Source organism: Electrophorus electricus, chromosome 10, assembly GCF_013358815.1.
Source record: "Electrophorus electricus isolate fEleEle1 chromosome 10, fEleEle1.pri, whole genome shotgun sequence".
NCBI lineage: Eukaryota > Metazoa > Chordata > Actinopteri > Gymnotiformes > Gymnotidae > Electrophorus > Electrophorus electricus.
The window spans coordinates 22,463,332-22,485,876 of NC_049544.1; the positions used below are offsets into that span (position 1 = coordinate 22,463,332).

The 22,545-nt window shown below is 44.1% G+C and overlaps 3 protein-coding genes across 9 annotated transcripts; 2 read left to right on the forward strand and 1 right to left on the reverse strand.

The window, feature by feature from the left end:
• Positions 1-9,533, reverse strand: fam234a (family with sequence similarity 234 member A). Of its 5 annotated transcripts, none has more exons than XM_027003142.2 (12): positions 9,444-9,533; positions 6,005-6,279; positions 5,814-5,924; positions 5,569-5,751; positions 5,145-5,290; positions 4,901-5,033; positions 4,613-4,745; positions 4,110-4,259; positions 3,942-4,023; positions 3,415-3,567; positions 3,156-3,258; positions 1-2,922 (listed from the first exon to the last, which is right to left on the reverse strand). In XM_027003142.2, the coding sequence occupies exons 2-12, from the start codon at positions 6,252-6,254 to the stop codon at positions 2,672-2,674; spliced, it is 1,695 nt and encodes a 564-aa protein (XP_026858943.2). In that variant the 5' UTR covers positions 6,255-6,279; positions 9,444-9,533; the 3' UTR covers positions 1-2,671. The 5 variants fall into 5 exon arrangements, with proteins under 5 accessions (XP_026858943.2, XP_026858941.2, XP_026858942.2 ...); XM_027003140.2 differs by lacking the exon at positions 9,444-9,533 and adding an exon at positions 9,122-9,408; XM_027003141.2 differs by lacking the exon at positions 9,444-9,533 and adding an exon at positions 9,037-9,113.
• A 23-nt stretch (positions 9,534-9,556) lies between these two features.
• On the forward strand, positions 9,557-16,342 carry luc7l (LUC7-like (S. cerevisiae)). Of its 3 annotated transcripts, XM_027003146.2 has the most exons (11): positions 9,557-9,772; positions 10,835-10,905; positions 11,238-12,322; positions 12,418-12,516; positions 13,185-13,295; positions 13,480-13,623; positions 13,794-13,970; positions 14,463-14,551; positions 14,663-14,692; positions 14,885-15,091; positions 15,449-16,342. In XM_027003146.2, exons 3-11 carry the CDS (start codon positions 12,182-12,184, stop codon positions 15,564-15,566), a joined length of 1,116 nt encoding a protein of 371 aa, XP_026858947.1. In that variant the 5' UTR covers positions 9,557-9,772; positions 10,835-10,905; positions 11,238-12,181; the 3' UTR covers positions 15,567-16,342. The 3 variants fall into 3 exon arrangements, with proteins under 3 accessions (XP_026858947.1, XP_026858946.1, XP_026858948.1); XM_027003145.2 differs by lacking the exon at positions 10,835-10,905 and having other exon boundaries at positions 12,228-12,322; XM_027003147.2 differs by lacking the exon at positions 9,557-9,772 and having other exon boundaries at positions 12,228-12,322.
• Positions 16,343-16,919: 577 nt separating this feature from the next.
• Positions 16,920-20,742, forward strand: stub1 (STIP1 homology and U-Box containing protein 1). Its single transcript, XM_027003148.2, has 8 exons — positions 16,920-17,076; positions 17,430-17,639; positions 18,443-18,641; positions 18,836-19,001; positions 19,129-19,207; positions 19,302-19,358; positions 19,619-19,735; positions 20,598-20,742. The coding sequence occupies exons 2-8, from the start codon at positions 17,526-17,528 to the stop codon at positions 20,721-20,723; spliced, it is 858 nt and encodes a 285-aa protein (XP_026858949.1). The 5' UTR covers positions 16,920-17,076; positions 17,430-17,525; the 3' UTR covers positions 20,724-20,742.
• Positions 20,743-22,545: the final 1,803 nt, after the last annotated feature.

The following is a 22,545-nucleotide window of genomic DNA, read 5'->3' on the forward strand; positions in this document are numbered from 1 at the left end:
CTTTGTGTCAAATCAACAAAATCATGTCTTTATTGAATATTCCACTCATTTTAGTGTTCAAAATTACAGTGATTAAAAACCCAGAAGCCAAATCTAATTCAGACCTGATCTACAGGTTTATAATACAAAAGCCCAAGAAACCAATAAGTAAATCAAATATAAAATATACCACACAGAGCAACATGCACCAGCACTCAGACACAGCATAAAAAGGTCCAGGATCAGACTGTATCATGGCTTGATTTGGTTTTAAGATGCAGAAGCTGCATGCTGACTACCTGTTTTGGTCCAGTAGCATTACACAGCACAGCAGGTGACTGGAATCTCTGATTCAGATTAAACTAATTTAACTACTCCAGAGCTGTGCTGCAGAGGAGCCTTTGGCACTCTGGGTGGGGCTCACATCTAGACTTTGTGCAACAGGGCTTTGGCTGCACAGGAGGTCACTTGCAGGTTTTTTTTGGTTTTTTTTTAAGGCCTGGGTATTAATGCACTCTGAGTGCAGTTTGTCCCATCAGTTGGCAGCTGGTTCAGTACACCTGGAGCATGGAAGTGCAGACACTGATAAGTGACCCTCCTTTTCCTGTTTGGACATGTGTATGCTTCCTGCTTCCCAGCAATCCACTTCCTTGTTCAACACCGTGGTTTGGATTGAGAGTTCGCATAGTCCACAGAGAGCTTATGACATGTTTGCCCTTTCTGTGGTTGGGGTGAACATTAACCTAAACATGCATGTGCTGCTCTTTGGTTCAAAATTGAGACCCTCTGCCCTCACCCTTCAGATTAAGGTCCCTTATTGATGGGTCCTGTTCCTCATTTATTAAGCATCTGATCCAGGACCATCCCCCCCCCCAAAAAAACCCCCCATTATTTTGTTTGTTTTTAAATCACTAGTTGCCCCAGTTACAAACTCTGTCTTAAGATTATTTTATCTGAAAGTCCACAGTTTACACTTTAATTTTGGACCATGGTCTCCAATCTTAGTAAGGAAAATAAACTACAGACTTGCGTATAGATTAGAGCATGCCGACTGACGTTAGTAGGTGCAGAGATATTACTGATCAGCAGCAATGAACTGAGTTTTTGCAGCAGTATAGTCATTTTTGTTTATAAACTAAGAAGCACGCACATGCCTCCTGCTCTAAAGGCACTAACTCATGCCCAGGATCCGCAATTAAACTCCTGGGGCCTTGGGCTGAACCCCTGTAAGACATTCAGTGAGTGACTGGCTGGCGTGCGTGCATACGCACGCACAGATCAGCATGAACCACTAAAGATCATCATGCTTTATGAGCCAAGCCTGGACTCTGCCAAATCCAATGCAGACAGTGTTCAACTATAGTTACTTTGGTTTCAGCTTAAAACAAACCACTACAAGCAGGTCAATTGAATAGTTCAGGACCACAGTCTCTCCACAGAACACCAATACTCCCAATCTGTGCAAATATAGGATAGACATAGGTGTTATCCTACAAGAAGGACCCTTCTGAGCACTGTTAACTTTATAGTCACCACACTCACTTCTCCTTGGTATACAAACAACAAACTGATGAGTCAGCAAGCTAGTTTCATCCAGCAACACACAACTGCATGATTGTACTTTTTCCACTTTATGGTGAAAAGTAAATGGAAGGAATATGGAAAATGATTAGGTTTACTGGGACTGGACAAATGAAAGCAAATCAAAGTAAACTTGAAGAGGATGATTAGAGTCATTACCAGGAAAACAGCAGGGTATACATGAGAGAAGCTCATCAGCACAACTAGTTTCACACAGCCAAAATCAATCATTCTGTACCGCTTAAAAACAACGTTAAACAGATCCAAACACAATCAGCACTGCTAGCAGTCGCCCAGGCAAAGCCACTGGAACGGACCGACTGCGCACACTGCACAGTTACGACTGCAATGCAGTGCTGCGCTCTAGCGTCTCACTGGGAACAACCTTAAAAAAACAAAAGCACTCTACAGAAGGGCAGAAAATGAAATTGAATAAAATATTCATAAATGATGAAGCAGGGCCAACTATATATGGTCCTAGTACATGATTAGATGTGTATAGTATATAACAGTTACAGTGTTCCATACGTTTCAGAAGGCAAAAGATTCTGGTTATTTCAGCACAGAACCCAGCACCACAGACCCAGGCACTGTATTCAAGCCTTGCACTGCAGAAACATACTGGCCTCACCCTCACCCAATAAAGTGCTTGGTATTGGACTATACTAGAAATTTATAAGCAACTGATTTTAAATTTACTTAATGCATTCCTTGCTTACTGTTTCTTTATAAATCCATTTCTAAACTGTACTTGATGTACTGTATAGGTTCTGATTGTCTTTGTTCTTTGAGATAAAGGCTACATCATGCAGCATTTTTTCAAGACATTGTAGACAGGAGTGTGGTCCACACATATCCCCCACGCACAGAGCATCAACTGCATTGTGACTTTACAGACTCGCACAGAACTCTGTGCACATACTCTAAGGAGCTCAGAAACTAGGTGCAGACTGCTTCAGTAAACTGGGATGAGGTGCAGAGTACAGAGAAGAGCACTCTAGATTTACAATAAAAATCTGAGGAACTAGCAAATTCCTACATTAATTTTCCCCTCCCACTCCTGGATTAAAACCAACTACTCTACACAGGAGCAGCTGTTACTCCAGAGGAGTTAAATCATTTCCTCATTAAATCTCAGCCTTTCGAATGCCTCCCTCACAAAATTCTCCATGTCTCTAGCTATGGCCCCGCCCTCAGGCCCTCCCACTCCCAGCACAACACTCTGCGATACATCATCCTTGATCTTCCGCTTTGTCAAGACCACTGGCTCCGCCCCACCAAGCCCCGCCTCATCCGTCAGTGATCCATTGGCTCCAGACAGGACGAGGTAACAGGCATGACGACCTCGTTCCAACAGAGCAGCTGCAAGTATACAAGGACAGTTTTCAGTTTTGATGGATTTCTTAAAATATTGCACAAAATCAGTCGTCACTTGACTAGTTGAATTGCAAGAGTACACTTTTCATTTTACAGTAGTTGGCTTTATCCTTTGTGGGTTGAGTTAGTGTTACATTTTAAGAGCAGTGGTGTGAACAGTTAAATGTGTGAGTGTGTGTGTGTGTGTGTGTGTGTGTGTGGGCGGTGTTATACGCTACTTTTAAACGAGATGATGTTCTGTACAGGATTTCTTCTCTCCAGCAGGACACTAGAATAGTGGGGGTGGAGGAGGTACGAAGCCCACTCCTCAGAGATGCCCCTCTGTATACACACACAATGCATCATGTCATTAACATGACATTTATCTCTTACTTTCTCATTGTCACATTACTATGCGTTTTGTACGTTTGCACACGTGCGTCAGTGCAGCCATCTCAACATGTCATTGCTCTGTGCGTGTGAGAGTGAGGTACTCACTGTGACGTTGCTTTGTGTACGTGTCTCTCCCCACAACATGAAGACAGAGTAGGAATAGATGGTGAGAACAGAAGCAGGACTGGGGCTCTGGGTACCGAAGAGCAGACTTCCCGCCCACAGCTCCCGGCCCGTCTGCCCGTCCACAATCACCACCTACACATAGAAGCGCACAAAACCTCCGATAAGCCATCTAAAGAACCACCTTTATGCACAAACACAAAGCTAACCATCTGTACAATCACCTCCACACACACACAGCAAGACAGTTATACAGAATATCCAAGTCACCCATCTAGAAACACCACCTACACAAAACTGCCTGTCCAACCAGAATTACAACCTGCACACAATTAAACATTTAATAATGACAGTGTCTAACCATCCATATAACCAACTGACCTGATCAGTTGGTTCCTACACATGCATGAATGAACTATACACAACGCAATGCTTGACCGGCAATCCAGAATCACAAAACCACCACTTCACACAGTCAACCCACAGCGAGTTATTAGCGCAGTACTCACCCGCTTCGTTTCGTTACCCAGGTTTTCCTCAAGGACTATGTCAGAAACTCCATCTTTATTGAAGTGACCAAATGAGGGAATACTGGACATGGAACACACAAACACAATCAGCATGACCGCCATAACAAATACGTACGCGTGTGAGCGAGCGAGCGAGCATGTGTTCACTTGATCAGTTGGCTGGTGTTCTTGGTCCAGCTGATGCTGAGTGTGTTTGTATTTAACAACATTATGGTGGAGGCAGTCTGGAGAAGCACAGAAGGGGAGGAGCTTCCAGAGCCACCCTTCACCACCACCATGTGCTGCAGAGCCCCTGACCTAGAGAGAGAGAGAGCACGAGAGAGAGTTCACTGGATGGTGCTGTTAATATTGCAGGAATCAGACTGCTAGCAGGAGGAGTCCTGTGCATTTGTGAATGCTTATTGTGACAGAGACCATCACTTAGGGAGGTTAAATGGGTGCTCTGGCTATTGTGCCAGGGAGCTGGCTCTTTTGTCCAGTGGTCAGAGCTCATGTTTACCTTTCGTCAGCCTTGGGTTCGAGTCCCGAATAGTAGGGTGCCTACCTTCATAATTATACATAAAGTTGTACTCTCTATGCACACACAGAGCCAGTGTGATCATGTGCATGAAGTGATTGCTGGGCACAGGTGCGTTTGTGTGTGGTCATACCCGTAGAGTGGGATGAGTCCTGAGATGTTGGTGGGTTTTTTTTCCCAGCTGTTCTCCTTCTTCAGTTTGGAGGCCATGCTGATCTCAGCCCTGTCTGCCAAACGCCACAACCCCACCGTGTACAGGCCTCCGTCTATGGCACAGGCAAGGACAGATGTCGGTACAGAAATCAGGGAGGATGTGAGACCCTGAAGAAGCTGCAGTACCAGGAAAATGATTGTCGTCATGTTAACCAGGTAGATGGCTGTAAAATTTGGTGGTTGTGGTGAGCAGGTGCATGTTGGCCACCTGTGCATAGCAGCAGGTAGTGGGCTCCACTTGGCGTGGTAACCTGCAGGTGAGTCCTCACCGCTCCTGCATCCACATTCACCTTTAAGCCAATCACGTCACCCGATTTACCCGAGAAGAACACCAGCTCAGTCTGTAGGGGGGTTACAGTGTAATCTGCCAAAATGACTCCATACAAGGTGTTTGGTACTCTGAGACAGTAGTGCATGTGCTTGCATGTGAGTGCATGTCTGATGAGTCATACTGGTGCAGGTGTGCGAGGCGGCACGGGAGGGATGTACGACAGCACTGCAATATCGTCAGTTCCGTCACCATCAAGATCTGGCAAGAGGATCACTGGGAGGTGTCCATTAATAACAGGAGAACGTGGCCTCTGCCAAATGATCACACCTGAATACAGACACGCACGCACACGCCCCATTAGTTTAAACGGTATACATTTATTATAAATGTATTTTTACATATACTGTTGGGTACATAATCTTTAAGCTTGTGTGCATGAGTTAAAATCATTGCTATACACTGGCCAAGTGAAAGGGCTAGTCAGAAAGTACTGCAAGTGTTTACTTGGAAGAAATTCCAAACTGAATGCATTTGACGCACTAGACTCACTAGCCTGCCAGTGTGTTGCTGTGTGCAAATGTGAGATTGAGAGAGACTACATGTACCTGTGTGCATGTTAACAGCTGTGAGATTGTCTGTGTGAGCCACCAGACAGATTTTTCCTTTTGTCTTGACCCCACCCACTCCACAAACCGCCCAATCATATACAGCAGCTAGTGGTCGTTCCCATAGAGTCACCCCATCAGTGCCATCAACAGCCAAGAGAAACAGGCAGGGGGAGGGCAGACCTGAAACACACATTAACAATGAAATAACAGAAGCTGGTACTCGTGTGTGTGTAGTCACTCACCTTCACCAATGCAGCTTTGGTTCATGGTGCCCTCTGCACTTTTATAGATGAAGACAACATCCTGCACTTGGTCTGGGTTAACATGCCCCACAGCCAGGAAATCATATGTAGCTGAGGGTGAGAGAGAGCTATATAAAACCATTGTCTATGAGCAGGCGTGGGGTTACAGAACAGGTAACAGTGCATCTCACCTGCAGCAGGTACAATGCGGTTCCAGGTGGGCTGGTACTGTGGGCGAACGGGGCAGGGCAGAACAAAGGAGAAGGCAAACACAATGATGAGGCAGATGAAGAACGAGAGGAGGAAGGTAGCCGTGCGCCAGGTCGACAGCTTGGACACGCCCAGCCCATCTGCACAGTGACGGTCGTTAGACACACCCCCTTCTTCTGACACACCCTTCAGAGGCTCCTCCTCTCTCACACTTTCCACTGTGCCCGCCATCTCAAAGCATCACAGCCTTACACGTCTAAAGAGAGAAATAAGTTAAGTCTATTAATAGAACTAATTTAAAACAAAAACACTGACTGAAGGGCTGTATATAGTTGATAACATCAGGAAGGGGAGGAAAAGAGGAAAAAACAACAAAACAAAAACAAAAAAAACAAAACAAAACAAAAAAAAAACCACACAATCAGACGCCTGTCTGGAACAAACTCTAGAGTAAAAGGTATGCTTTATGCCTGTACTTGAAGACTGTGATCGAGGGAACAGCCCTAAAACTCAGCAGCAGAGCAAGACTAAAGGTGAGCCTTCAGCTCAGGCAGAGAGCGTGGAACAGGTAGCAATAGCTGTTCCAAGGAGCAGAGTAAGGACGGAGGTGGCCAGCACAATCAAATTGCACTCATCCATTTAAGGCTTTAAATATTAATACCATGAAATACACAGGGCCTAGTGCAATGGCATTAAAGAAGGGGTGATCCCTTTTCCAGGTGCCAGTGTGCAAATGAGCCACAAAAATGGTTCAATTTATTATTTTTGAGTTGACAAACTGCTTTTAACAAGAGTATTTATAGATCAAAGTTTTCTGGATTTCCCCCGCCCACCTTTTTTTGTCTGACATACCATCAGTACTTATGGGATTCTCACCAGATTTCCAGTCACAGAATGAGGTCAGTGTTACTTTTGTTTAACCATTAAAACAAATAATTTAGTTTGCCATCCAGGTCTTGATATCCTCAAGACAGTGGGACACATTCATGACAAATCATTTGAATTTAGAGAAAGATACACCTTAGTATCATCATCATCATCAATAATAATGAAACGAGAGAGGTTTTCTTAAAATATTACATATAATGAACAGGACCGGTCCTAATATAGATCCTTTAGGACCCCAAAGCCAATAGCAGCGACAGATGAAATAGTTGCCCACTACAGACCTTAACAGGTCCTGTGGCAAAGGTAGGCTATAAACCCGATGAGTAGCCTTTCCCGTAAACCAATCATATACACAAGGCTTTCAATGATGATAGCATGAACGACAGTGCCAAGTGCCACAGTGAAGCCTAATAAATTAAAGGACAATCCCCAGAGTCACCAAGAAGCAATGAATAATTTGTCTTAAAAAAAAAAAAAAAAAAAAAAAAGTTATGAAGAGCCTTAAAACCAGACTGCAACATTTTAAAAATATCATTATGCTTAGGTGCAGTGACAGTTAAGCCGACAAATTTACCAAAACCTTTGAAAGAAAATCAACTAGGCTAAAAACTTCAGGGGATCATATGATTGAAACCAGGTTTTATAAATGGTGGCTGTATAACTGCATGGTTACAGCATTTTGCGACACTAGCAATGGTTGAACTATTAATAATGGTTAAAAGACTTGGACCAGTTATAGGCATGCATCACATGACTTGAGACAAGGCAGCATGGGGTTACAAGTAGAGGTAATGGGGTTCACATCAAATATAATCTATTTTAAAAGGTAAGAGATGGTTTTAAACTATCAAACACAGTAGGTGAAGAACTGTGAGCAGAAGTTGTGAGCCCTATTATTCCCAATCATTTATAAAAAGAATAAGCAAGTAGTAGGTGATTCAGCAAATCTATAGCAAGTACAAACATGTTTAGTTGCATTAAATAAAATTTTAGGTATGATTGTAATGTACCAAATGTAATAATCCCAGTCCCTTTTGACAATCTGTTTTTTAGAATCTCACAGGAAATGAGTTTCTCATTTTTGCTTATGCCACAATCAGGAGTGATTTGAGTTTTTCACATGGTTTTAATCGGAGCAAGAGTCACGTATTGTGGAACAGGATGAATGAAAAACTATGATGAACTAATATGTTGAGTGGATGAGACCTCCATAACCTTTGCTACGAGGCTATGAAAATATGGTTTGGAAATTAATGTGCCAAAAAGTGACCAGAGAGAGATGATGGACAAAGTAGTAAAATTCTAAAAATAACTGGTGTATGATCGAAAATCCTGCTTCTTCCATGTCATTCAGGCAGAGCCCAAGTTATAAAACAAGGTCTACAGTACGGCCATGTCTATGGGCAGCACCGTGAGGGAATGTTCAATCTCTAACGAATTTGCGAGCCAAAACAGGTTAGACAAAACCGAATTGACAATCGGTTTAGAAGGTGTTAACCAATACTCTGCTTTTATTGCAAACCGGTTTCCAGATTGGCCCCAACCCGCAACAAGCAAAACACCAGAGTTCGACGCCACGCGTATTTATAAGCATTCAACTTTTTCAGAAAACGTGGCTGTAACAAAATCCTGGAGCAGCAGAGTAGCAGAAAGCAAGAGAGCAAATTTTACGAGAAGCTTCTGGGCAAAATCACAAGTTATCTCGCCAAACTGTGGTTTGACGAACTAATACGCATCAAGACGAAATATTAATACATTTCAACAGAACACAAGATCAACCTTCACATAAACTGGAGTTTTGACTGCACGCTGACTAACGCTACAGAACATGCCTTACTAGAGACAACGCCGTGGACAATATCATTATGTACAAGTCAAGTGACAAATAGCTTGAAAAACTGTTCCGTGTCCAATTAAATTGCTAGTTGCAAGTATAACGCGAAAATAATTAATTACCGCAAGCCATAAAAACACGCTGAAATACAGCTGGCTAAAGTGCAGCTCAGTCCAGGACAACTAACTACAGCACATTTGACCATTTTTGCGTTATCTACTGACAACCTTCTGTAATAACAGAATGGTAATCACTACGCTAAGATATAACGTAGCCTAGCTAGCGTCTCACCAGACCCGTCGAGTACAGACGTTCAGTTTGGCTAACGTTACACATAGTGCAGTCGCGCAACTCAACCTTGAAACGTATTACTTACGTTTAACGTTTTATCGCTTCCTAGATCGGTTAGGAACTCGGTGGGATCGGCGTGACGAATTAGACAGACGTTGCACCTGTCATTTCCGAGGATCTGCTCAGACACCAAACACCCCACTGGTGGTTTAACGCACCCCCGCTGCTCTAAAACAGTTAGCTGGTTAGGTTAGGTTAGCGTAGCTTCTCCTCAGAGGTGATAAACATACTGAATATGGTGCGTCAGATAGGGTCTTATATTTTAACGTGACGATGAACGAAATGGCACGAATATTAATTAAAAAAAAAAAACTAATTATATAATCGACCTAGTTTTATATACGTACCGCTTGAATGATTAAAACCTGTAACGTTAATTAAAATTACGGTCTTTTTTCATGACGTAGCACGCTTTCATTGGCGTTCGGCTGCGTGACTGGTTCCGCATTGCCAGAGCGGTCGCGACGCCTTCGAAAGGGAAGAGACGGTGGCGACGTCGACGGCACAGAAACGTTTGATTTTTGAATAATACACCGATAGAAAATTTAAAAACGCGGAGTAGTAAAAAACAAACCCCCACAAGACTTGTAGATTACGCGTAATTAATCGACCGAGATGTCTGCCCAGGCTCAGATGAGAGCTTTGCTTGATCAGTTAATGGGGACTGCGAGGGATGGTGAGTAACAAGCTAGCTTAGCTAGCTCGCGAGCGCTCTGAGTCGCTGAGAGGTTGTGTCGCGCGCTGTAGCCCTTGTGTGTGTCGTGTTTGTGTTTTAAGTCTAAATTAGTCGCACGTTTAAACGTGTTATGTCTAGCGACGGGCGTTCAGAACTGGATAAATGGGCCACGATTTCCTCTCGAAATGCACCATTTAATGTTTGTGTTCATCTGTAGCCAGTGACGTCAATGGCCAAATCGGCTTGTTTAGCTAGCGAGCTAGCTGGCTAGGTGCGCTCAGGTTAACCAGGGAGCTATTGGACCGCGTCGTAGTTGGGCCTAGCTAGTTAGCTACTGCCTGCTAATGCCGATTCTTTGGTATTACACCGCGGTAATTTTACAGTTCTTATTTTTGTGGAGTGTGAATAAACATTTGAATTAGTGTGATCTTTTCTTTTTATTGTTCGAAGGATTAAGTTGTTTCTATCTGAGGAGATTTCTAGCTAAACTAGGGATGTTAGGAGCTAGGAATATTAACGCTAGCTAGGTAATTCGAAGTGAAATGCTATTCCAACGCACAACAACGAAAAAGCCTGATTAATTTTAAATCCTTGTCGACCGGTTCGTCTCTCCTGCATAACATGCATAATTAAACAGAAGTTTGGTAATCGAATGTAAGCTTAGTTTGGTACTTTTTTTATGGCAAGTGCTATACAAATACAATATATCGTGGATAAAGCGTACACCGCTGCCTCCCTATCTAGGTTAGCTAGCTAATAACTGGTTGCAAGCATTAAATTAAGAGTGACATTTCCGAGAGGGAATCGTGCCGTAGGTGGTGATCTGTGTACGGTTTTGGCCATAATCATCCCAGAGCGAGATGACTAGATAAAGTGGTGTGACTTGGGACTTTCGCTGATCTACATGTTTTTAAGTGACGTTAACTGGTGGTGAGAGATGTCTCTCACGCGCCGTGTGAATGACGTTGTGTCTGTGTGAGTGATGAGATGAATTCATTTGCTTCCCGTACATGTGTTTCATACAAACTGAACAATTGTGGCCCCTTTATTCTATTCATTAAGGTTCAGTGTATCTTTGCCAGCCTACATCAATCTGCAAGGGAGTTGCAGAAAAGCCTCATGTTCATCGAGCCGTGAGTCACAAATGATTTTTAAAGCTGTTATGAATATCCAAACAATTTTGTTTTCCAGAAGTAGCCTAATTATTCTGTAGCCTACATCAGGAGACTTGGTAAAGCACAGTGACGGTAAAGTAAGAGATCAGCAACAAGAAAAGGATGGTCTCTTCAGCAGGTGCTGGGTCTACACTGCTAGCATGGTGTCCTGCCTATGCACTGTTGGACTAGTTTGGCACATAAGAACGAAGCAAAATAGCTAAATAAACAAAACAAAAGCAAACAGGAAATCCTCCACCGACGGTCTTCACTTTGACTCTTGTGTATCATTCCCAACTTCCTCATTGCAGGTTTGATCAAGAAAAGCTTTTCCCCTTTAATCTTTATTAAGACCATGGACCAATAGACGCTCCAGGCTGGGTACAGTATGGGAGAGAGAGCTCGCAGTGTGTATAAACTAACACTTCTAGTTTTTGGTTTTCTGTTTTTTTTGTTTTTTTTTTTTACTTTTTTTCCTCCCCCCACCATTTTTATTTACTGAAGGACTGGAATGTGTACAACAGACTGGCCCAACGGTTTCAAACATTCAATAAAATGTACTGAGAATGTCTAAGCTGCAACTCATGCAATTCAGTTCACACCAAAGGTAGTCCCTGCCCTAAACGCATCTGTCTGTTCCTGTCAGCTCTTTGAAGCCAGAGAGCATCACCATTCACTGTTAGTTAATGTTTCCATTATACCTAAACACAACACAGCACAGCCTGCCTGCAGAGATAGAATCTTACTGTACATTATAAATACATTATCCTGACCTATTAAATGTCACTCTGTCTCTTGTTGTTTTAACCCTATCTGATATTGCCCTTGATGGTTAATCCTAAAGGGGTAATAACAAATAACTACAGTGGCCAAAGCAAAACTGACCTTATGTCAGACAGTATGTAGCTTTCGCCATTAATGGGGCTAACATCAAACTTGTTAAAGGTGCCTTCCATAGAGTTATACACACATTGTATTTGATAACATTTGCTTGGACATCCTTTGTCTAATGGGGACCTCTGATGTAAGATTCAACTCTCGTATTATGTAGTGAGGTTGCATCGTGACAGAGCTGGTTCTAGAGACTAATTAGCTGTTTAGTTTTAGTACAGTTGGCAACTTCACTCTCAAGCTCACTTTCTTAACTACAAATCCCATCATCCCTTTTGCAGCGAGAGGCAGAAATGTGACCTTGGCCCCCCAGACTTAGCAGTGTGTATTGTTGAAGTGCGAGGTGTGTGTGAGACAAAAATGTATGTGTGTATGTAGTTCCACTCATTGCATGCGTTTTGCTCTTGCAGGAGACGAGTCTCGGCAGAGGGTGAAGTTTACAGATGAACGCGTGTGCAAGTCCCACCTACTGAACTGCTGTCCACACGACATCCTCTCTGGCACAGTAAGAAACGTCTGAGCCAGGCCAATGCCGCTGCAAATTCTGTAGCCAGTTCTGATTTATTCATTCTCTCTCTCTCTCTCTCTCTGTCTGTTTAGCGTATGGACCTGGGTGAATGCTCAAAGATTCATGACCTGGCCCTGCGTGCAGACTATGAGATTGCTTCTAAAGAGCGGGACCTGTTCTTTGAATTGGATGTGAGTGCATAATTCCAGCCAGGCCTGCAGTCTTCTGACTGCATGCCTCAGCTTCCACAGCTTCCTTTGCTGACAGAAAAATCACAGCAGCCTTAAAGTTATTAAATGCCTCTGTTTCACTAAGCTGCTTCTTGGATGAGGTAAGCTTGATGTTCTGTGTTGTGCTGAAGGTTTGGCTCTTCAGGCAGTGTCGCCATCACTGCGCTGGAGAGATGAGCACACGCACAGTCATCCCTGTCTGAGCATGCACCTCGTTTTCTGAGCTGCCCCATGCGGCTTTGATTGGCTAGAAAACCAGTGACTGACATCGTTTGCGAAGGGGAACTGACTGGTCGTTGGAGGGTCATTAAGAGAGAGGCTGTTGCAGTCTACAACTCGTGTTTTTCCTCAGTGCAGGCTGTTAATATTGGAACTGAACTCAGAATGACACTGCAGGCCCTACTGAGCATAGTAACACTTTTGGAAACAAACTCATTTTAATGGGGTAATAAAAATTTGCTAACTTGGAATCTTCAGCCTATAGCAATGTGCACACTTTATTATTGATGTACGTTGGATTCTTCATACTGTTATGAAGACTGGGCACTGTTGGATGTATTTGTGTTGGCTGTATTCATGGTGTCTGTCCTGGTAGTTCTAGGCTGATGTTGGTCTTTTCTGCTATTCAGGCGGTTGACCATCTGGAGTCCTTCATTGCCGATTGTGACCGCAGAACTGAGCTGGCAAAGAAACGTCTCGCTGAGACACAGGAGGAGATCAGCGCAGAGGTTGCTGCCAAGGTGTGTGGGTGTGCGTGTGAAGTTAAGCGTGGTGGAAATATTTCAATAAAAATTCAGTTTCGTCTTGTTTGGTGGCTTTGTGCAAGAACATGGATTCACAGAAGTGGAAGAACAAAGTGTATGTAAGGCTGCATCAGTTTCTTGCTTCTTGCTGTGTTTGTGCATCTGTGTGTGTGTCTGGCAGGCAGAGAAAGTCCATGAGCTTAACGAGGAGATTGGAAAGCTGCTAGCCAAGGCCGAGCAGCTGGGTGCAGAAGGCAACGTAGACGAAGCCCAGAAAATCCTGCAGGAGGTGGAGAAAGTCCGCAGCAAGAAGAAAGATGCGGAGGTCAGTGTAGCCAGCACAACTGTGTGTATGTGTAGTGGGGGGTTGTATGCGTAGTGTGTGGCTGTATTTGGGTGATGAGTTTCCCTAGAACTGATGTCTTTTAAAAGGATGGATTAATGTGAGTATGATTCCTCCACTGGAATGATCATGTACTGGGTGTGTCCCTGTAGGAGGAGTACAGAAACTCGATGCCTGCCTCCAGTTTCCAACAGCAGAAGCTTCGGGTGTGTGAGGTGTGCTCTGCCTACCTGGGTCTCCATGACAACGATCGTCGCCTCGCTGACCACTTTGGCGGTAAACTGCACCTGGGCTTCATCCAAATCCGAGAGAAACTAGAACAGCTGAAGGTACGTTTTAGTTGGCATGGTTACAACTTGAACCAGCAATACAGTCAGACTATGTAGACCCAGCATGTAGAATGCAGCCAGTTTAATTATTTGCTCAAAAACTCCATACAAATTCAATTCAAAAGCCTTTAAATGAAGTAAAACCACGCTTCATCTGAAATGCTCCTGAATCTGACACTCCTGTGCCAGATTTGCTGTAGTAGTGTCTTCACTGGGAGACAGCATCAGGGATCTAGAGCAGTTCGCTTACAGTGACCTGCATTCAGAAACATCTGCTTCTGGTATGTGTGTCTGTGTGTGAGAGAGAGACATAAACAAACGCTGAATCCAGATGTAATTGCAGAAATCAGTGCTAAACATTTCAAGCCTAACGTGGCAGTAACGGCTTCCATCTGTTGTGCTGTTGATATGGGCTGTCTGTATAAATCTGAAATTCACAGCATTCTAAAAAAGTTAATCTAGGATGTCTCACTTTCCATTCTTCCTTTCTAGAAAACTGTTCTAGATAAGCAGGAGCGGCGGAACCAGGAGCGCTTGAAGCGGCGGGAGGAGCGAGAGCGGGAGGAGAGGATGAAGAGGAAGTAAGGGCGTTGTTCTTCATACCCCGGCCCCCTTCCCACACTTGGATCAGATTGCATCTTGTGACTTTTCCTTTAATCACTTTGTAACTATCTCTCCCTTCACCTTGACAGGACCAGGTCACGGAGCCGGGAGCGCAAAAGGTCTCTCTTGCACACAACCCCCACTTCTCTTTTGGGATCTCTGTTTGCATATATTTAAAAGATTATAGTTGTCTGCAGACGTTTCTACGACCTCCCCCTCTATCGTTGCTGACCTAAACTTCATGCACATGGTTACTGTTTAATGTGTAAGAGACTGAAGTTGGTGTGGTGGGTGGTCTGCTCGGTTTGCAGGTCTCGATCCCGGGACCGTGATCGTGACCGCGAGCGGGAACGAGAGAAGGAGAGAGAGCGGGAGAGAGAGAGGAGAAAGCGGCGGTCCCGTTCGGTATCGCGTGAGAGGCGTCGATCCAGATCACGTTCCCGAGAGAGAGAGAGACGCAGGAGGCACCGATCTCGTTCCAGATCCCACTCTCGCCAGAGCCGGGAACACTCACACAAGTACACACACACACCCACACCACACTCGCCACAGCAGGGAATACACTTGCGCATTCTCAGACAAGTGTCTGTCTCTCCATCTTGTGCTCTTTCTCTCATGCTCACACACACAACTCAGTGTGTGATAGCAGATCACAGTGGGCTCCTGTTAGTGAGAACTTTAAGTTGTGGGAAATTATGGTTAAAAAAGTCATTAGTTAAAATCCTCCTTAACAGATGCTCTCAGGAAGCTTCCTACAAGTGCTTTTGTCTTCTCTCACACACAAATAAGCTGTGTGTGTGTGTGTGTGTGTGTGTGTGTGTGTGTGTGTGTGTGTGTGTGTGTGTGTGTGTGTGTGTGTGTGTGTGATGTTTCAGGTCATCTCGCGATCATGAACGATCTCGGGAGCGTGAAGGTCGGCGTTGTTCATCCGATGGTCTCAACGGGAGGGCGGAGTCTCGTCGCTCGGGAGACAGAGAGGCTGGAGAGCTCTGAGCATCATTACCCAGAAGCCTTTCTAGCACACTGCAGTTACCATGGAAACTCAGACTTTTAACATGTGCCCCTTAGCTGACTGTGCAATCCTCCCAGCACCACGTACATTTATTATTATTATTATTATTATTATTATTATTATTATTATTATTATTGAGTCTTGTCTTAAGTCACTGTTATTCATTAACAACATTAACACAGGTTGTAAGCTGTGTTCTGTCAACTCTGGGTCAATTTACAAAATTTGCATTTTCTCAGCCATTCAATACATTCTATCCAGTTTGTTGAAGCAGAAATAAAATCAATCAGCATTGTCACTGGGTATGAAGATCACTGTGCTTAGAGGGCCATGCCCATTTTTCTTGCAATTTGTGCAGCGGAGGATTGCATTTAGCATAATTACCACTGTCCTACTTAAGTCCTCTTGTTTCTGTTTAATCTTAGACAGCTCAGCTTTTTATTGTACATCTCCCATTAGATATAAGTTGTCAGATGGGTTGGTTGATCTGATCTGAGGTCAGTCTGACATCCGTGTATGTAAACGTAGCTACAAGAATCCGCAGACAGATGGGGCACATCCACACCTGCTGTCTCAGTAGCAGACAGCTAGAGATCAGTACAAGTGTGATTTATCGCCAGGTTGAATTCTTAATGGTTTTTTTTTTTTTTTTTTCTTTTTTTTTTTTTTTTTCTCCCCAGTTTGAAATGTCTGTTTTATAATGCAGTTAATCCATGTTGCCCTAATCAAGCTCATTAAATGGATTTTATGAATTTAAGAGGTTTTGCATGCATTTCGTCTCAGTGAGCCAAGGGTCCCGCTATTATCGGGTTCACTAATGTGAAAAATTCTTAATTCAGGGATGTTTAAAAATCAATTCAGGCCATAATCCATTGATGATATTCTAGTTTATAAACCATCGTGCCTGTAGTGTGGCCAGATCAGACAGGTAAAGGGTGGGATGCGGAATGTTCTGCGATGTTTTGTTGAAGTCCTGCCAGAAAAGCCGCAACTTAGTCTATCTACCACTGATAACAGTATGTGAGCTGGGACAGGATTTGATTTGGGCTGCCAATTAGTTAAAACAAAGTTTAAAATATTTCTGCATTATGAATAACATCAAACACGAAAATGGAGGGTTGTTAAAAAAAAAAATTAAAAAATGACGTCCACGCCCTGACGTGATGACGTCCCCGGAGTCCGTTTAGGCGACGTGATGTAGCCAAAACAAGCTGAGAGATGGAAGATTTTTATACAGTGAGATAAAAATGCGTAGGTTTGCGTACTGACTTGGTGGAAATGGCAGAGTTTTCAGGTCTATGTCACTACTATTACAGCGAACAATGAGTCTGAGGATTCTTTAAGAGGTGGTGGGGAGGGGACGCACGGCCTTATAGAGCAGTTAGTCGCCGGCTAGCGAGCCTAGCTAGCATACCAGCACCCCCGACGTCTCCTCGGGTGTGTGGCCGTGGCAGGAGCGGCGTTGTCGGGCGAGTTCTGTGTTTACAACCGGTATGTTTTTGCTTTGGGCCAATATGCTTGTCGTAGCGTCCGATTTAGAACTTCTGAATACGTCCGTTTTTGCCGAGACAACTTTCAGCTAACAAGCTAACGTGCTAACCTAGACAGTTAAATGCCATTGACGCTAAATTCGCCGTTGCGGGCCTGACAGAAAGCATGGCTGCAGGTTGTTTGAATATTTGTTTTGGCTTTACCGGTAATATTACAGGTAAACTACATTGTCATCGATTCCTGCTGCCGTCGCAAGGCTAGACACTTGAGTCTGTGCGGTTTGGTCGGCGAGCTTGCGCCACTGGGTGTTGCGCCACACCGAAACGCCGCATCACCGCGTATCCTCTCCGCAGGTCGAGGCAAGCGTCGCACGTCGGTGTTCAGCCGGAGACACGGGGAACAGGATCGGGAAGCAGGGGGGAGCGGCCACCGCGGAGCCCGTCGAGAAGATGGCAAGCAGCCCGGAGAAGAGCTCTTCGGCACAGGAGCTCAAGGAACAGGGCAACCGCTTGTTCCTCTGCCGCAAGTACCAGGAGGCCGCTACCTGCTACAGTAAAGCTATCGTGAGTGTGGAGGGGAGTGGGTGTGGGGTCGCCCCCGGCCGGACTTAGCGGGAAGATGTGTATCAGGCATAGTTTTGCATAGTCGAATAATCCGTGAGCTGTTTTTTCATCTAAAACCGCTGTGATCCAGCCCTCGGTTTTGCTAACTGTATGTTGTTTTCCACTGGAATTACAAAAAGCATGAATCTCTCTGTGTGTGTGTGTGTGTGTGTGTGTGTGTGTGTGTGTGTACACACGCCTCCACTCACACATGCAGCTCTGTATAGATACAGTGAGGCATAAAGGTTGGGCCACACTTCAGTTCTCTAGCCACACTTGGGCAGGTATTGAGTTTTCCCATACCTGGTGCTAGGTACTGTCATTGACTAAATTGTATCGTAGTTGTTATGTTCAGATGTAAGCTGTGTTGTACTTAATGTGTGTGTATGTGTACTGGGGGTAAAGGAGTTGACAGTGGTGGGTAGGTGTGTGTGTGAGAGATATTGAGATCATCATATCCCACCGTGATCCCTCCCACATCTGTTTCTAGCTGTACACTCAGTGCTGTGGTTGACCAAACACAATATTCAGCTCCTGTAGCCTACTCGTTTATGCAGACATGACAGTCGGTATGGCATATTCAGAATATTTACAACTAACACCCGTCTGTCTGTCTTTGTGTCTCTGGCTGTCTGTGTATGCGTGTAACTGTGCACATGTATGTCTGTGCGTGTCTGTCTCTGTGCGTTTCGGTCTCTGTCTGTGTGTGTGTGCACATTTGTGGTTCTGTCGTTCTCTGTCTGTGCGTCTGTCTGTCTGTGCAGAACCGGAACCCCTCAGTAGCAGTCTACTACACAAATCGGGCGTTGTGCTATGTGAAGCTTCAGCAGTACGACAAGGCACTAGCTGACTGCAAACATGCCCTCGAGCTCGACAGCCAGTCAGTAAAGGCGCATTTCTTCCTGGGACAGTGTCACCTGGAACTGGAGAACTTCGAAGAGGCCATTGGCAATCTGCAAAGAGGTACACACACACCACACACAGGGTGTCAGTCTGTAGAAGGGTACACAAAGGCACATGCCACTGGGCAGAGATGCATACACGCACAGGTACGCATGCAAGCCCATGTTCATACAGGTGGCGTCTTGCAGAGAGGTACACACAACAAGCACTTTACGCTCCCACAAACTGATCGTTGTAGCCCATTGTTTCTGCAGCATATAACCTGGCAAAAGAACAACGTCTGAATTTTGGTGATGACATCCCGAGTGCTTTACGCATTGCTAAGAAAAAGCGCTGGAACAGCATGGAGGATAAACGCATTAGCCAGGAGAATGAGCTGCATGCTTATCTCACCAAACTCATCCTGGCCGAGAGAGAAAGGTAACTCAGCATTCCTTCAGCCATGACTGTTTCAGCCGCATAACATACAAAATAATCACTCTGTTTCTATTGTGTGTGTGTGTGTGTGTGTGTGTGTGTGTGTGTGTGTGTGCGCGCGCACGTGCAGGGAAATGGAGGAATATCGAGACAAACAGGGCGAAGACAATCAAAGCGACAATGAAATCAGCAAGATTAAATCTAAACATGTCAGTTTTACACACGTGCTGCCCTACAAAAGTTACAGTTTAATAGAAGCAAAAAGGTTGACCTTAATGATCTCTGTCTGTACTCTGTTGGAAGGATAAATATCTCATGGACATGGATGAACTCTTTTCTCAAGTGGATGAGAAAAGGAAGGTGAGTGAATGAAGGAATATGGTAGAAGGAATAGTACACTTCTCTCTTAGTGGATTTGTGTGTGTGTGTCTGGCTGTCTTTGTCTCTGTGTGTGTGTGTGCGTGTGTCTGTGTGTCTGGCTGGCTGTCTGTGTTTGTATCTGTTACATTTGAAGTGTAATTTTATTGACCTGAAATTTTTCATTTATTTGCTATGGCTTGATTATTTGTAGTTAGTATAGCTTTATGAAAAGGGATGCAGCACTGTGTGTGTGTGTGTAGAAGCGAGAGATTCCAGACTATCTGTGTGGGAAGATCAGTTTTGAACTGATGAGGGAACCATGCATTACACCCAGTGGCATCACCTATGACCGTAAAGACATTGAGGAACACCTACAGGTACCACACATTCCCCTCTGTCTCTCTCTACCCTCCCCTCTGTCTCTCTGTGTCTTTGCCCCTTTTCTGTCACTTAACTGCATCTAGAACAACCTGAAAATGCATTGAGGTGTCACTGTAGCTATATGCATCTTTAAATAAAAATTTACCTTAAAGCAACTTAAAGAATCTTAAATCACCTCCCTGGAAGATATTTAACGTCAACACAGGGAGTTGAGTTTCCTTGAATGTAACCTAGGCATTATTCTGTACATGTCACTACCTACTATCTAAGGTCCAATATTGTTGGTAACACTTGTTTGATTTTAGACTAAATGAACAACCAGTAAAATGTGTTTGAAATCAGTGGCCTGTGTAGTCGTGCATTTTAGTCAGTGTTTTAACCTAAAAGCTTTGTTAGCAGGCATCAGGAAGATGCTTCAGTGTGGTGTTACGGCAGTCGTAGCAGTGATGCTTTAGTGAGTGCGGTGTTACGCCCGTCGTAGCAGTAACCCTTCAGTGCGGCATTACGCCCGTCGTAGCAGTGACGCTTCAATGCGGCGTTACGCCCGTCGTAGCAGTGACGCTTCAATGCGGCGTTACGCCTGTCGTAGCAGTGACGCTTCAGTGCGGCGTTACGCCCGTTGTAGCAGTGACGCTTCAGTGCAGCGTTACGCCCGTCGTAGCAGTGACGCTTCAATGCGGCGTTACGCCTGTCCTAGCAGTGACGCTTCAGTGCGGCGTTACGCCTGTCCTAGCAGTGACGCTTCAGTGCGGCGTTACTCTCTACTGTACAGTCATGTTAATGTAAATGCACAGCACCAGGCATGTCTGGAAATAAAAATATTTCTCTCTCTCTCTCTCTCTCTCTCTCTCTCTGTAGCGTGTGGGCCATTTTGACCCTGTAACTCGTAGTCCCCTTACGCAGGATCAGCTGATTCCTAATTTGGCTATGAAGGAGGTGATCGATGCCTTCATCCAGGAGAACGGATGGGTGGAGGATTACTGAACGAACACACACACACACACACACACACACACACACACACACACACACACACACACGGATGGACTGAATGGGATGGTGTGAGAGTAGATCATAATGGTCTCCTGTGTGTATGTGCACTTTAAGCAGGGGGAACCTCACTATGAAACATGAAACACTCCTTAATGCTGGAGTCTCTCAGGTCTCCTTCCCTACTTTTGACTGCCCCCCCCCACCCATGTCTCTCTCTCTCTCTCTCTCTCTGTCTCTCTCTCTCTTTCTTTCTTTCTTTCTTTCTTTCTTTCTTTTTCTCCCCCCCCCCCCCCGCCCCCAATCCCATGAGCTCCTCATGTATGTGCCACAAACCTACGTTCATGCAACAATATGACACATTTCTTCCCCCTGTCCTTATGTCTTCATGCAGTGCTGTCTCATTGTGAACTGGATTAAGGTGAATAGTCCCTATCATTTTTTGTTTGTTTTGCTTTTGTTTGGGGGTTTTACTTGCCTCCAAAGTATCATTTATTAAAGCGCTCGCACACAGGTGCTCATGTCTTTCTCCCTCCAAAGTCATGACAACGCTGGTACACCTCTCTTAGGACCCCTGCCTGAGATTTCAGTCCTCTCTCCAGGAGACTGGAGCCAAGTGTCAGAGTTGAAGAGGATCAGAATTTTAATTATTTCAGTGATGGGACATCAAAACCATTAAAAAAAGAACCTTGCAACGTTTTTAGAGAGGAATAAATATGAGAGACATATTTTTTCTTATCCATATCGGCATGGAATTGTGTGTGTGTGTGTGTGTGTGTGTGTGTGTGTGTGTGTGTGTGTGTGTCCACATATTTGGGGAATGATGGAGCGCTATTGTGATATGTTTATTACATGGATATTAAAGAAGTAGAGCGTTTAATAAAATTGTTATTAACGGATCAGCATGCTGGCTAAATGTTAGTTGGCTTCAGCTGGAAGGGGCATGGTTGTTCATCAGTGTGCGAGAGAGAGGCTGTGTGTACATGCATTAGTGGGTGTAGCTGAATTTAATTTTTCATTCACTTAGATTTTTTCCCCTAATCTGTTAAGAGCATTTCTTTAAGATGCATGTTTTTTTTTTTAAACACATTTAAACACACAGATGCAGACCTAAAATAGTGAGATTCAGTGCTTTGCAAGATTGCCAATCAAGAAACAAGCTTGAGAATCAGTGACCACATGCAATCCTTACTAATGGAGTGGTGACACTCCTTCCTTTGCCTCTGTGTGAGTGAGAGTGAGAGAGTGAGGCAGAGAGAGAGAAAGTGAGACATGGGAAAGGGAGTTTTTGCTGTTTGGGTCTATTGGAGTATTTTTTTTCTCCAGTATACATACACTTTTTAAAATTATTATTATTTTTTTTTAATTTAATCTCTGTCTTTTGTCAGAGAGCTTAGGCTAGCTGTTAAATAGATGAGTCCATAAAGATACGTAGCTATTCATTCAGCTGTTACTGGTTACAGCAAGTATTCCAATAAGAGTAAAATTTGGACACATGTTAAATAAATCTTATTTTTTCTAAAAGCTCTGTTTAATGTTGTTTTTCTATGCATTCACTGTGGGTATGCAGACCAGGGCAACAATGTTGTAACATTCTTCTTTATTTTAAAATTTTGTTTTATTTATATTCTTTAAGAGCAAGAATCACTTTTAGCTTGTCAAAGCTAAGTGACATTAATGCCTCAGAAGGGATGTTATCCCTGCTAAGGGGGAAAGGTTTTCTATATAGAATATGCAGTTAGAAAACCTTTTTATTTTTCCTCGTCTGCAGTTGACGTGTAAATCTGTAGCTGGAACGGTTCTGAAGAATGTTCTC